The 14,796-nt window shown below is 43.6% G+C and overlaps 1 protein-coding gene across 1 annotated transcript in view; it reads left to right on the top strand.

The window, feature by feature from the left end:
• Positions 1-995: 995 nt before the first annotated feature.
• The window catches only part of TMEM26 (transmembrane protein 26), a 68,279-nt gene continuing 54,478 nt past the window's right edge, over positions 996-14,796 (top strand). Inside the window, exon 1 of the mRNA XM_088450389.1 lies at positions 996-1,319. Within this exon, the coding sequence (XP_088306515.1) occupies positions 1,129-1,319 (191 nt within the window). The 5' untranslated portion in view covers positions 996-1,128. The remainder of the gene's footprint in view (positions 1,320-14,796) is intronic.

The following is a 14,796-nucleotide window of genomic DNA, read 5'->3' as shown; positions in this document are numbered from 1 at the left end:
CCAGGGGAGCCCTGTCACCGAGCAAGTCCGGGGCTGGTTAGTCTTTTGGGGGAGAGCCATATGTCATTTTGTTTTAAAACTTTTAACCGTTTTTTTTACAGGCTAGAACACAAGCAGCTTACACATATCTCACTGATATGTGCAGGCTGCTTGCTCTGGAGAATTTTGCAGAGAGAAGACACTGCAATCTCGGGTGCGTCATCTCCTGCAAAACCTGCTACTCGGGGGAGAAATCTCCTGCAAAACCTGCTACTTGGGAAAGAAATCTCGTTCTGCTTCACCATCGGCCATATCACTCTCAGCTAAACTCCCTTCTTGGTGAATTTGAGAGTCTCAGGAGCCTCAAATCACCCGAGTTTGGGTGAAGCTAATCGAGTTTAAAAAAAAGCAAACTCTCCCAGACTCGATTCTTAGAAATTTACCCCATAATGTTGACATTTACAATGTCGACATCACAATGTTGACAGTCATGAAATCGACATTGACAATGTCAATGTGTTCAAAATGTCCACATATGTAATGTCAACTTTCTGATCGGACCGCAGGGGGATGGTTAGCTGACATGGCAATAGCAATGACAGTTGAACTCTCTGGGTCCAGCAGCTGATCTGAGATGTCTTCCAGCAGATCTTCCAAACAACCCTGTCCTTGATGTGACGACATTCCTTAGCATTACCTTGTAAATAACTGTTGTACATTTGTGAGAACTACAGTAAGATGATTAAGTGGGAGGTAGGGCACGCAGCAGATCTAAAGCACAGCCCGCTATAGCTGCCATCCACATGCCACCTTCATATAAACATGTTCCAATGAAACATTGTAGCGACATGAAAAATAAACACCGTTGTGGAATGAATCATTTTTTTCTTCTCCAAACTGTTCTGAGACACTGTGCAGCTAAGGACGGGTTCTGTGGAAGCAGCAGTTCAGGAAGTCGGAGGAGGGGCGATTTAAGAGCAGCTATAGGCTTCTTTGTTGTAGAAGAGGAAAAAGCATCCACACAGATACACTCATCACATCCCAGGAGCAACTTTCCTGTCCTGTCTGAAAACTTCATCGAAAGAGAAGCTAAACCGTCTGTGCTGAGCTGTTTCCCAGGAATTACACAGAGAACCAGCCTGAACAATCATGGGACTGAAAGTATTCCTCAATTCAGTATTGACTAGGCTCCTTTTCATCCTTCATTCTGTCGTTGGAGTTTGGAGAGTTACTATTATAAAAAATGACAATATGTACTGGTTACTGGCTCTTATTAACATTCTGTCGTGCACTGAGATGGTGCTGACACTTAAACTTAAGAAAGGAAGAGGTCTTAAATGGTAAGCATATGCAGTCCTTCATGCATGATACTATTTGACATGAGAGCTGATGTATTTTTCATCTGATTTCTGCTTAAGTATTAAATGCAACTTTAAAAATACTTGTCACCACATCCACGTGGATCTGCGATGCATTATTTAGCAGTATGCCCTAGCCGCTGTCACCTGTTAAGGTTAAAGTATGAATTTAGCAGAGCTAGGGGCTTAGGTACAGATGTGTCGTCTTGTATCTTTGCCGCTGATGCAGCAAATTGCGCCACATATGCCACGAGACGGGTATGCACGCTGCATTTGCATCTGCGATCCATAGGAATGCATGGTGGGAACGCTGCTACAGCCTGGCGTACTGCTGCTCAAGTGCGCGGTAAGTTGCATGGTGCGATGTCGTCAAAGCGGCAAAGATGGAAGAGGACACATCTGTAATAGGTTACAAGCGGTAGCCACTGCGGGAACTCCTGTGAGTTTCCCGTATTTTTAAAGTGGCAATCATTTTAAAGGCAAATCAAGCTAGGTTTGCCCTTAAAATGATTGCTGCTTTAAAAATACGGGAAGACTCGCAGGAGCTTCAGCAGCGGCTGCAGCTCGCAAACTATTACATAATCCCCCTTTGCTATTGTTTTTTTACTGTGAAGCATGTAATAATGATTAAAGTACACAGTATTATAGCCCCTCCCCCCACCCCAAAAAAAAAGTATTGCTAGATTTATCTAATTGATTATTCAACTTTTGATGTTTGTCTGTCTGTCTGTTTTGTTTTGTTAGAATATACAGTATATGTGCAGGTAGAATAGCAAAGGTCAGTGTTTATGCCTAGAGAACAATTGGAAAATTGCAATGTCAATATAAAAACTGTGGGTCTGATTCATTATATATTGCAATTACGCATGGAGATGGGCAATTGTTGCTTAAAGCACAAGCGTATGCATCGCAGTGAGCATGTGCGAAGGATCCACTGCGACAGCACTGTGATCGCAAAGACCACGCAGACCCATCACAGAATGATTGACAGGAAGTGAGCATTTGGGGGTTGGTAACGGGGGAATGGTAGGAGGAACGCAGGCGTGCCTGTCTGTTTGAACGCCGCTACAGGGGTGTGCATAAATTAGCCACTGCGATGGCATACGCAGCTTGAGCACTCATTGCGTGCGACGGGGTTAGCAAATTCTGAGTAAGGTCTGACCTTGTGTAATTGTGCGTGAGCCTCCGATGTTACTTGTTGGTACCGATGTTTTTGCATTACGGATGTAAGGAGAAGAGGGCGTCTTTATGTTGAGCTGCGATGGCATTAGCTTATTTTCGCTGGGGGGGCTGCGTGCATAATCTCAGCTGCGATCGCAATAGCGATCTGTAACAAATCAGGCCCTGTATTAGCAATGGAGATAGCAATATAACACATTTTGCAGTCTCTATGAACCATGCTTCCGTCGACAATATTTCCCCAATATGCCTATTAAACAGAAACATTCCGAACTGTTCCAGGTGTTTTAATTAATTCTATTTCAAATGAAATAGTGTCATTTTCAACCATCCAGAAAATAAAACCTATTACTTCACTAGAAACCAGTAACATCAATGGGGGGCATTCATTAAGGAAGCTAAGAACCAGTAACATTAGTGGGGTGGGCATTCATTAAAGAAATGAATAAGATCTGAAAGTAACTATTGTAAATGCTTAGAGAATTTAATAATGTTTACTGAATGAGGAGTAAAAAGTGTTCTCCAATAGAAGTGGGAGTGTGATGTGATATGTTGTTCAATATTTATACAGATTGAGGGCCTGATTCAGAAAGGATTGCAACTGCGATTAAGCACACAATCGAATGATTTTTGCGATCAGCGCATACATCGCAGTGCGTGAACTGGCCACTGCGATCAGAATTGCAAAATATATAAATAGATATATTCTCTGTTATAAATTTTAATAACATATCTGCCAGAACCTGCACTTGTTTTAGCATCCTATTACATTCACTTGTCTGCAAGTATTGTATGCCACTTAGGAGACATATGCTAATATAAACACATTCATTAACCCCCAATACACAAAATTATGTTTGTTAAATCTTTATCTTTCTTTCAACTTTCCTTCAACTTCCCAAAGGAAACTAAAATATTTTTCTTTCATTCCACAAGTCACATAGAATTACCGCAGAAGGTGAGTCATGTGCTATCACCTAAATCACTTCTACACATCTCCACATTTGGTTAGACCACTACCTAATCAGAGGGAATAAAGATGCTTGGGATGGTAACACATTATCTTTTGTAATGAAACCTGTGAAATGTGTTGTTTTAATCAAAGTTACCATGTTACCATGTTCTTCTGTACTGCAGGCTATTTTATTTTTACACCTAGCCATGTGCGTTTTTTATATTGAGACCTGCATATAAAATAGAACATAAAAGTTTCAAAATTTTTGCCAAAAGGCACAACGATTGGATACATTTCACCTTGCCATACCATGCACTCTAATGTCTTCTTTATGAAATATTTTAAGAGCACATATACAGCTAAGGGGGATTTTTATGCAAAGTTACTGATATATTGTACATGAATTGAGTCAGTCATTGCAGTGTAAAACATTGTTATCCTAATTAGATTACTGCTTTCTAATGTACTGCAGATATTATTTCAGCAATGGTCTTTGATTGTTCTAATGCAGACATGGCCAAACTGTGGCTCTCCAGCTGTTGTGAAACTACGTCCCAGCATACCCTCTCACTGATCAGCTGGTAAAGCATGTTGGGACTTGTAGTTTCACAACAGCTGGAGAGCCACAGGTTGGCCAGGCCTGTTCTAGTGGATTACTCTCCCAGAATGGTCGGGAGGCTCCCGAAAATCAGGTGGCGCTTTCGGCAAGTTTCCCGGGCCAGGCTTGTGTAGAGCGGGGGCCACAATGACACGATCGCGCGATCACATCCCCGTTTTGCCCATAATGCCGTGTAATGTCCCCGGCCACACCCCCTATGCAGCATCCCGCCCCAGCTATGCCAGCCTGGCTACCCCCTACTGGAGCGGGCAGCCAAAATGTCAGAGAGTATGCTCTATAGGCCTACTGTATATTAGAAAATGAAAACCCCTTTTTTACGGGATAAATGCTACTATATTCCTGGCCATTTCAGACAGTTGTCCAAAGTGACACAAAAAACTCCCTTCATACATTGCTTCTTAAATCATACCTCCCAACATCGGGTGTGCCTGAATGGAGACCGGGGATGTTTGGCCATGTAACAAGTGGGCATGTCTGCAAATGTCATAAATGCCTACTTTTCCAGAACACCCGGGAGGCTCCTGAAAATCGGATAGCGAACCCAGTAGCCCAAAAAAGTTGCCAAGTCTCCCTGCCAGCCGCCTACCCCCGGACTCTCCAACCACACCCCCGCAGTTGGTGGGGGTGATAATGCTGTTCACAGTGAATTGCGTCATTATGGCCCTACCCCCCTGCTTCACAATGCTGGTAATCTCGGGGGCGGGGCCATGACAATGCAGCCACGCAACCATGCCCCACACTCTACCCATAGTGCTGGATAATGTCCTCGGCCATGCCCCCTATGACACGTCCCCCTCTCCCACTATGCCGACCTGGTTGTAGCTGCCGTGGAATAAGGGGCAAATGCACAATTTCTATAGGGGGGTTCCCATAGCATGCCACCAGAGTGAGCAGGACCAGCATGCAAGGGCAGGGACACTGAGAGGATGTGTGTGCGTGTGCGTGTGTGGGGGTGGGTGCACTAATTGCATGGGCCCGACTAATATCAATAATAATTATGTAGTTGGAAATGATGAAATGCTGAAACTCTAATCCAAAAATTTCACAAAGCTAATTTGAGCCAATAGCGTACGAAATGTAGAATTCTTCTAAGGAAGTTACATATTGTTTCTGTGTGCACAACATAAGCATGACATACTGTATCTGAGTACATTAATAAACCATAACACACTAGTGACAGTAAACTGCCTACATCTTTGGCCTGTTAATGAAGTCTACATGTTTGTAGGATGGATTATGTTGAAATTATAAACACTGTAGGCTATAAGTGACTCAGATGATATGTCAGACTTCCAATCGCCAGTAATATCATGCAATGAGGACACAAAACTGTAATAAAATAAAAGACCAAATGTGTAGTCTGTTTACTACAAAATTTAAACTTACCTGAGAACATCACCTCCAGGAAAATAGCATGTGTCTGTCAGATTACAATATGGTGAGAATTTATTATATTGCTATTAGGAAGTATAACAGGCAATATTTCATTTCTATACCCATATTAATGTATAAGTCAAGGGATCCTGACAACACCAATATTACATTTCAATTAGTGACCCTCTATACTGGAAGTTTTGTTTCTTGGCAAATATATATATATATATATATATAATATATATATATATATATAATCACCATAGGTCCGGCTCTCCCTGGGTATTAGATGGCTTGGCCCGGTGCCCGCGAGAAATGGATAAGTACTCGGCATGAAGTCGCGGCACTCAGGGTACTTGAAATAAAGTTTAATATGACATCTCAATAGTGCAACGTTTCTGTGCCAACAACCGGCACTGTCCTCAAGCTAAAGAACACTGGGAGTCATCTTACCTTAAGTAGCACCCGTGCAGCATGCAGACGCCCAAGCCGGAAGCAGGACCTCAAGCGCCGCCGGTCCGGGTGAGCGGTCCCGCTTCCAGCTTGGGCGTCTGCATGCTGCACGGGTGCTACTTAAGGTAAGATGACTCCCAGTGTTCTTTAGCCTGAGGACAGTGCCGGTTGTTGGCACAAAAACGTTGCACTATTGAGGTGTCATATTAAACTTTTTTTCAAGTACCCTGAGTGCCGCGACTTCATGCCCAGTATTTATATATAAATAAATATATATATATATATATATACAGTCAGGTCCATAAATATTGGGACATTGACAGAATTTTCATATTTTGGCCTCTATTCACCACCACAATGGCTTTGAAATGAAACAAACAAGTTGTGCTTTAACTGCAGACTTTCAGATTTAATTTGAGGGTAATTACATCCAAATCAGGTGAACTGTGTAGGAATTACAACGGTTTCTATATGTGCCTCCCACTTTTTAAGGGGCCAAAAGTAATGGGACAAACTAAACAATCCTAAATCTAACTTTCACTTTTTAATACTTTGTTGCAAATCCTTTGCAGGCAATAACAGCCTGAAGTCTGGAATGCATAGACATCACCAGACGCTGGGTTTCATCCCTGGTGATGCTCTGCCAGGCCTCTACTGCAAATGTCTTCAGTTTCTGCTTGTTCTTGGGGCATTTTCCCTTCAGTTTTGTCTTCATCAAGTGAAATGCATGCTCAATCGTATTCTGGTCAGGGGATTGACTTGGCCATTGCATAACATTCCACTTTTTAGCCTTAAAAAACTCTTTGGTTGCTTTTGCAGTATGCTCCGGGTCATTGTCCATCTGACTGTGAAGTGCCGTCCAATGAGTTCTGAAGCATTTGACTGAATATGAGCATATAATATTGTACGAAACACTTCAGAATTCATTCTGCTGCTTTTGTTATCAGTCACATCATCAATAAATACAAGGGAACCAGTTCCATTGGCAGCCATACATGCCCATGCCATGACACTACCACCACCATGCTTCACTGATGAGGTGGTATGTTTTGGATCATGAGCAGTTCCTTTCCTTCTCCATACTCTTCTCTTCCCAGCACTCTGGTACAAGTTGATCTTTGTCTCATCTGTCCATAGGATGTTGTTCCAGAGCTGCAATGGCTTTTTTAGATGTTGTTTGGCAAACTCTAATCTGGTCTTCCTGTTATTGAGGCTCACCAATGGTTTACATCTTGTGGTGAACCCTCTATATTCACTCTTGTGAAGTCTTCTCTTGATTGTTGAACTTTGACACATATACACCTACCTCCTGGAGAGTGTTCTTGATTTGGCCAACTGTTGTGAAGGGGTTTTTCTTCACCAGGGAAATAATTCCTCTGTCATCCACCACAGTTGTTTTCCGTGGTCTTCCGGGTCTTTTGGTTTTGCTGAGCTCTCCGGTGCATTCTTTCTTTTTAAGAATGTTCCAAACAGTTGATTTGGCCACACCTAATGTTTTTGCTAGCTCTCTGATGGGTTTGTTTTGATTTTCCAGCCAAATGATGGCTTGCTTCACTGATAGTGACAGCTCTTTGGATCTCATATTGAGAGTCGACAGCAACTGATTCCAAATGCAAATGTCACACCTTGAATCAGCTCCAGACCTTTTACCTGCTTAATTGATAATAAAATAACGAGGGAATAGCCCACACCTGTCCATGAAATAGCTTTTGAGTTGATAGTCCCATTACTTTTGGCCCCTTAAAAAGTGGGAGGCACATATAGAAAGCATTGTAATTCCTACACCGTTCACCTGATTTGGAAGTAATTGCCCTCAAATTAATCTGAAAGTCTGCAGTTAAAGCACATCTTGTTTGTTTCATTTCAAAGCCATTGTGGTGGTGAATGGAGGCCAAAATATGAAAATTCTGTCAATGTCCCAACATTTATGCACCTTATTGTATATATATATATATATATATATATTTATATATATATATATATATATATATATATATACATACACTAACCTTTCTCATCCATATCACTGTAATCTTAGTTGTGATATACTGTAGATGTAGAGCTACAAAATATTGTGTGCAGGTGGAGTAGTATTTGTTTGCAGCGAATTTTGGTCCATGGCTAATGAGCAATTTGAGAATATCTGCTATTTTGTGCCAGATCAACATATTCAAAATTTTAGTTTAGAAAATGTTAACAAAGAAAATAAAAAATTCTCCAACAAACTTGACTCCATCTGTACTTTATAGCATTTGCCTTACTCATAAATATACAGCACTAAAATGGGATTCTGGCTAAGACAAAAATTCCACACAGACTTATGCTGCCCATACATGGTGCGATATGCACCTTGTGACGTGACGGCCGATCCGATGGGCGACATATTGGGGGGTCCCCACACACAGAGCGATCCGCTGCCCGACCACCCGATATGCCAGCAACCCCCACTCGCATAGCGCTGCATGGGATCGTACATCGCATCCCCAGATCAAGTGAACATGCATCTGGGGATGCTATGTACGACCCCACAGGCTGATATCATGCCCACACACGGTACAATATAGCAGCGATATCGTACCAATCCATCGGATCGGCTTCTATATCGCACCATGTATGGGCAACTTTACAGACATATGGATTTGGAAGCAAAGACTGAGAAACTCTTCCACCTGTGTATCTTTATTCCATGAAAACAGCAATAAAACAATTTACAGTGCAAAATGGTAGCCACACGTCTTCTGGATGTACATGTGACTGGATACATCTAGGACTCTACACATATTATTTCCAAAACTACAGTATGGATCGTTCTGCATAACCTCTGTGAAATGGGGTTTGGCAGAGATGAGTAAAAGGCAGGTCTGGTTTGAAGGAATTAATTAGAAACAGAAGTTAACTGTCTCTTGTCTGGAAGGTGATGTTTTATATCTGAAATACTGTTTGCAGAAGTTGGAGACATGGGAGTAACAACCATAGGTGCAATGGGTGCAGCTGCTATGGGGCCCAGAGCTAGGGGGGCCCATCTTCCTTGTCAAAGTTACATGTGTTTTTTCACCACTGGGTGGTACATTGAGGGAATCGATACGATATACCGCTGGATGGGATGCCGGCAGTCAGAAGACCGACAGCGGCATCCCGATCTTCAAAATCTGGACAGAGCCTGGTAAGTACCCTCCCCCTCCCCCCCTAACCCTAACCATCCTTCAGTGGTGCATAACCCTAATCTCCCCCCGCTGGTGCCTAACCTCCCCCCTTCCCGCACCCTAAACCTAACCCTCCTGGAGTAGTGCCTAACCCTAACCTCTTTCCGGTGGTGCCTAACCCTAACCCCTCTACCAGTAGCATAACCCAAATCCTCCCCTAACCCTAACCCATCCTGGGGGGTCCCTAATCCAAACCCCCTCTATCTTCGGGCTAATGCTAGTATACTTAGGCAGTTTTGCAATTGCGCCCTTGCTATTATGCAAATGCAGCAGGAGGTGTGTGACACCCCCTGCTGCATGTGTGATCCCAGCACTGCGACGGAGGTTGCAGGCTGGGATCACCATCGCGACCATCGGTGGTCGATGGTCGCGATGGTGGACGGCACCGAGCCACCAGCCAGCTGAGTAAGGCTTGTGAGCCCAGGACATTGCGTCGACACAATCCCTGGTCTTGCCACTCCCGAAAAACGGGGAGGACACTCCCACGTTTCTAGGAACACCGGCCGCCCCCACCCCGCAGTGCCCCTTAAATGCCTCAGCCTGTCAATCAGCCTGTTCCTGTTCTTTGGGTCTGATTCAGCTTGGATCGCAGTTGCTAATACGCACGCAATCAGATGTTTGTTGTGTTCTGCACATGCATACGCATCGCAGTGCACGTGCACTAGCTGGCCACTGTGATCGGGACCGTTATCACAGAGGTTACGCAGACCCTTCGCAGAGTGATTGATGGGAAATGCCATTTGAGGGTGGTGACGGGGGGGTTAGGGAAGCGCAGACATGCCAATGCGTTCGCACGCCATTTCAGGGTCGTGCATAAAGTAACCACTGCCTGAGGTCTCATAGCATGCGTGACTGTTAGCAATTTCAGAGTAAGGTCAGGGCTTGTGCGTGTGTGCATATGGGTCTGATGGTACCGATTGTACCGATGGTTTCGTTATTCTGCTGAGTATTACGGATGTGCGTATGGTGAAGTGGGTGTCCTCATGAAGTGCTGAGTTTTGCATTGCGATCGCAGTGGTTTGGCTTGCTATCGCAATATTGCGAACTGTAGTGAATCAGGCCCTTTGTCATGTGTTTTAGGATATTTGAAAGTCTGCTGATGTGTGTATAAGAGTACTGGAAAGAAAGACAAAGAGAAACCTTTATCATAATAAGCACCTGGTACATATGGGTTCAGTATAATTGTATGTTCAACTACAGCATGTCGACAGGTACTTTATGTCAACATAATGGTAACATGCACTATGTGGACTTAGAACACGCTGACACTCCCATAAAGTTGACATGTTGAAATGTTGACAGCTAACTCTAAATCTTACATTGTCAATATTTTAGCCATGTAGACATGTCACATGTCAACATTTTAGCTATGTCGACAATGTAAAATGTGAAATTCTGGAGGTAGACATAATGGCTGCCTACATTGTAAGTGTAGGTATGCTCACAACATCCCCTGCATACACACAATGTAGGTAGACACATTCAATCAATAGTCATGACAATGCAGTAATGTTTAAGGAGCCAATGTCCCATACACATTGATCATTTAGGGGTAGATGTACTAAGCCTTATAGAGAGATAAAGTGGACATAGATAAAGTGCCAACCAATCGGCTCCTTTCATTTTTCAAACACAGCCTATAAAGTGACAGTTAAGCTTGGTTGGTTGATTGGCTGATTGGTTGGTGCTTTATCTCCATCCACTTTATCTCTCTCCAAGGCTTAGAACATAGGGCCCGATTCAGACCCACTCGCTAGATGCGTTTGCATGCAGCCAAAGTATGCAAATCCCACAATCGCACAGCAAGACATTAGCACGTCCACTATGTCTGGGCGTGCGATCACAGTGTGTAATTAGAATCCCACCAGCCTGTCTTAAGATGCCCAATTATACACGTCATCTCCAGGGTGTGTATGCAACAATCTGTAACATCGAGTACCATCGGTAGCATACGCAGCACTTGTGGCTTTTCTATGCCCATTCAATGGTTGACAAGCTTGTATGCAACTGCGGACAAATGGAAGTGGTGTCCACAGCTCCAATTGTTTGCTCATGTGCAAAGCTCTGACTGCTTCTGCCCATGCACACATAGCAACCATTGATGTTTTTGATGCAATGGCCAGTAGTTATCGCATCACTTGATTTGATGTCAGAAATCCGGCAACCATTTGCTGCTGGTCTACTTTGATGGCTCAGGGCAGCAATATATTGTTTTTCTTGCTGTCACAGGGAGAACGAGCTTAGCACCACCCCCTGAGGTTCCTCTAAGCCCACATCTGATTGGCCTATTTAGGTTCTTTTAACCCAAAGAAGCATGCATAGATCATAGTGATCTATACATGTTTCTTCCAGTCACGACGGCCTCAGACAGATCTATTGTTTGGGTGCTTTCAAAGTTGGTTTTGTAGTAAATTTTGAATCTATTTTCAATCCAACTGTTAGTAAATGAAGGGATCCTGTATTTGTCTATTAATTTGGTAGCAGACTTTGGGCGTTATTCATTACAGATCGCAATATTGCGTACGCACACAGTTCAACTGCCATAGTATGCTAATCCATTGTGATCCCAATGCAAACTCAGCACTACATAAGGATGCCCACTTTACAATGCACACATCCATAATACTTAGCAGAATAGCGAAACCATCAGTACAATCGAGTACCATCGCAGCCTCACGCACACTTGCACAAGCTCTGACCTTACTACTAACAACCATGCACGCTATGAGGCCACAGACTGCGTATGGCATCGCAGTGGCTAATTTATGCACGCCCCTGCAACGGCACGCCTGCGTTTCCCCGACCACCCCCCCTATCACCACCCACAAATGGTGCTTCCTGTCAATCAAGCTGTGAAGGGTCTGCATAGCCTCTGTGATCACAGTCCCGATCGCAATAGCTAGTTTGCGCATGCGCACTGTGATGCATACGCAAGCGCAGAACGCAACAATCGGCCAATTGGGAACAGAGGGCAGTGTCCGGAATGCCATTCTGATATAGCTGTCACCATACGGAGAATGTTCTGACCTCCTGCCGGTATAATGGAACATATTATATGCGGTGACGGAGAAGAGTCAATCCGGGATCACAGCTAATGTGGAGCCGCCCGGTGGAAGTCTTAGAACTGGTCCGTGCTACGTCCTGTAAGCAACGGTACCTGGTCGTGGCCACTATTCTCGGCAGTTGGAGCTCCATGAAGGGGAGAGCCGGGAAGGACAGTACTCCAGGTATCAGCTGGTGAGCGGCCGTTGAGAGGGAGCCGTACTTAAAGCTCCAGCCTCCTTAAGTTAGTCAGCGGTAAATGGTTCAAGGCCACCGTGGTGGTTGGTGAAATGGATCCGTGCAATAAATGTGAAAATTAAGCTGGCTAACGCGTTTCTCAGCCCTCGTACGTCTGGCCGTTTCCTCAGAGACACCGGGCGGCTCCACATTAGCGGTGACCCCGGATGGACTCTTCTCCGTCACCGCATTTAATATATTCCATTATACTGGCAGGAGGTCAGAACATTCTCCGTATAGTGACAGCTATATCAGAGTGACATTCCGGACACTGCCCTCTGTTCCCAAGTGAAGTTCTAACCTGGGAGTCGCATCTTACAGGTCAGCTTGTATTGTGCACAATACCACCGTTTATTAACTCATTAGTGCAACTTGCATAGTGATCAAGTTATTCACTAGTCCTTTCACCTCCATCAATTGTTAGAGGTGTATGGACATATATTCCTTGGAGCTCTATTTAGATCATTCCAATACAATTCCTTTCAAATATACTATTCAGTTTTGTTTATGTTTATGTTTTTATTGATGTCAGCAATGTCTATTACATAATATATACAGTTTATGCAATAATACAGATTCCTATGCTTTATGTTTTAAGTTTATACATTGTGACATATATGTTATACTTTTATTCCATTATTCAATATATACTAATTACCATTAAATATCAATTTGGTACATCCCATTGTGCTTTCATCTATTACTGATTTTTTTCTTGGTCTTTCCACTAGAGTGGCTAGTCACCACTCAGAGAGCAGTAGACGGATTATCAATACAATTGTTTTTCATTGTAACAACCACAGCGCCTTTCATTGTTTGTATATATTTTTTAGGATCAGGGTAAGGCTGTGGAAGGGAATGGTTAGGGTTTGGCACTAATGTAAGGATTAGGCACTAGGGGGAGGGGTTAGGGTTAGGCACTAGGGGAAGAGTTAAAGTAGGATTAGGGTTAAAAAAAAGTGTTCATCTTCACTGTGTCGACCATTTGCATGTCGACCTTTGACCCTTTCGACCTAAGTCTCTATAGACAATTTGCCTGTCGACATTTTAACCCTCTGGGAACAAAATTAGCATAACCTAATAAAGAAAGTGATTCCTTTATGGGGGCACCCTATTTTTGCTGCAAATGTATGTGGTGTTATTGTTTAGTTATAAAATTTACATTTCTTTTGCCTTTATTATAGGTTTGGGATTTTTCAGACTCATGACAATGGTTAGTCTGACAAAATAAATACATATACAAACATGAACAATAATACAGTCAACAATTTCTATTAAAGACTGCCCTTATATAAGGTACATAATATTAATGACATTACTTGTCTAGTGGTGAAAATTTTATATCAATTGTTAACTCTAATTAGGTCAGAGATCGTAGAGACAGTGGGTCTCATTCAGACCCGGTCGCAAGCGCTGAGCGCTGGCAACTGGGTCAATGTTAAGGCCCTGTGTACGCGCAGCGGCCGCACTGCGAGTGCGCAAGCCCCGGAGCGAGAGAGAAATTCTCTCGCTCCGAAGCTCACTACAAAAGCGGAGGCTGTCGATGTTGATCGACAGCTCGCCCCAACCTTAGGGTCTCGTCGCAAGCCCCGATGGTCGCGATGGTCTTGACCATCGCGACCATCAACCTGGTTGGTCGCTAAAGCTGTGGGTGGTAACCCATAGCTTAGCTAGCGACCAGGAGGCCGCACTTAAAAAAAGAAGCGGCCGCCCTCATTCAGAACGAGCGCTCGCTTCTTGCGAGTGCCTCTGAATGAGAGCCAGTATCTCTTCAATTTTCTTGGACTGAATAAAATATAGATTTAAAGTCTATGTAGTCCAAGTAATAGTTAGGTACCGTGATAAAGAAATGAAACAAAATGTCAGGTGTACAAATACATTGCGTAAATAGACAGATCTGATGTCTGTTATATAAAATGTACTGAGTGATTGGGTTTACCCCTTCCAATGTCCATCCACATCTGCTTTAGACTGTTCTTGCTAGAAGGATTCTTTTTCAGTCCAGAGACCACATTTTTTATGCATTTCTTATGTCATCTTAAATTTGCTCCATCTTCCCAATGACCAGTCCTGTCCCTGAACCTGTGGTCACCTGTGTGCTGTCAGCCAATTCTAGGTTAGCCCACTTGAGGCGGCTATTTAAGTGGCTTCTGTACCTGGACTTCATTTAACCTACTTGGCCAGGTCTCCGGCTCCTGGTTACTGGCAGCATTGTATTCCATTGTTCTTGCGACTCCCTCTGGAACCCTCCTGGCAGTCTCTTGCACTCCTATGCAGTCATCAGTTTCTGGCTTTAAAAGCTCCAGATTCTTCTGGGTCTCCTCCTCTTCTTCTGTATCCCTGTGTATTGGCTGCAGCCTGTACAGTACATTGTCTCACACTGCTCCTGCAGTTCTG

Source organism: Taudactylus pleione, unplaced genomic scaffold (assembly GCF_031769625.1).
Source record: "Taudactylus pleione unplaced genomic scaffold, aTauple2 ptg000518l, whole genome shotgun sequence".
Classification (NCBI taxonomy): Eukaryota; Metazoa; Chordata; class Amphibia; order Anura; family Myobatrachidae; genus Taudactylus; species Taudactylus pleione.
The sequence above is the reverse complement of the archived record's forward strand: the minus strand, read 5'-3'. Positions and strand labels throughout refer to the sequence as shown.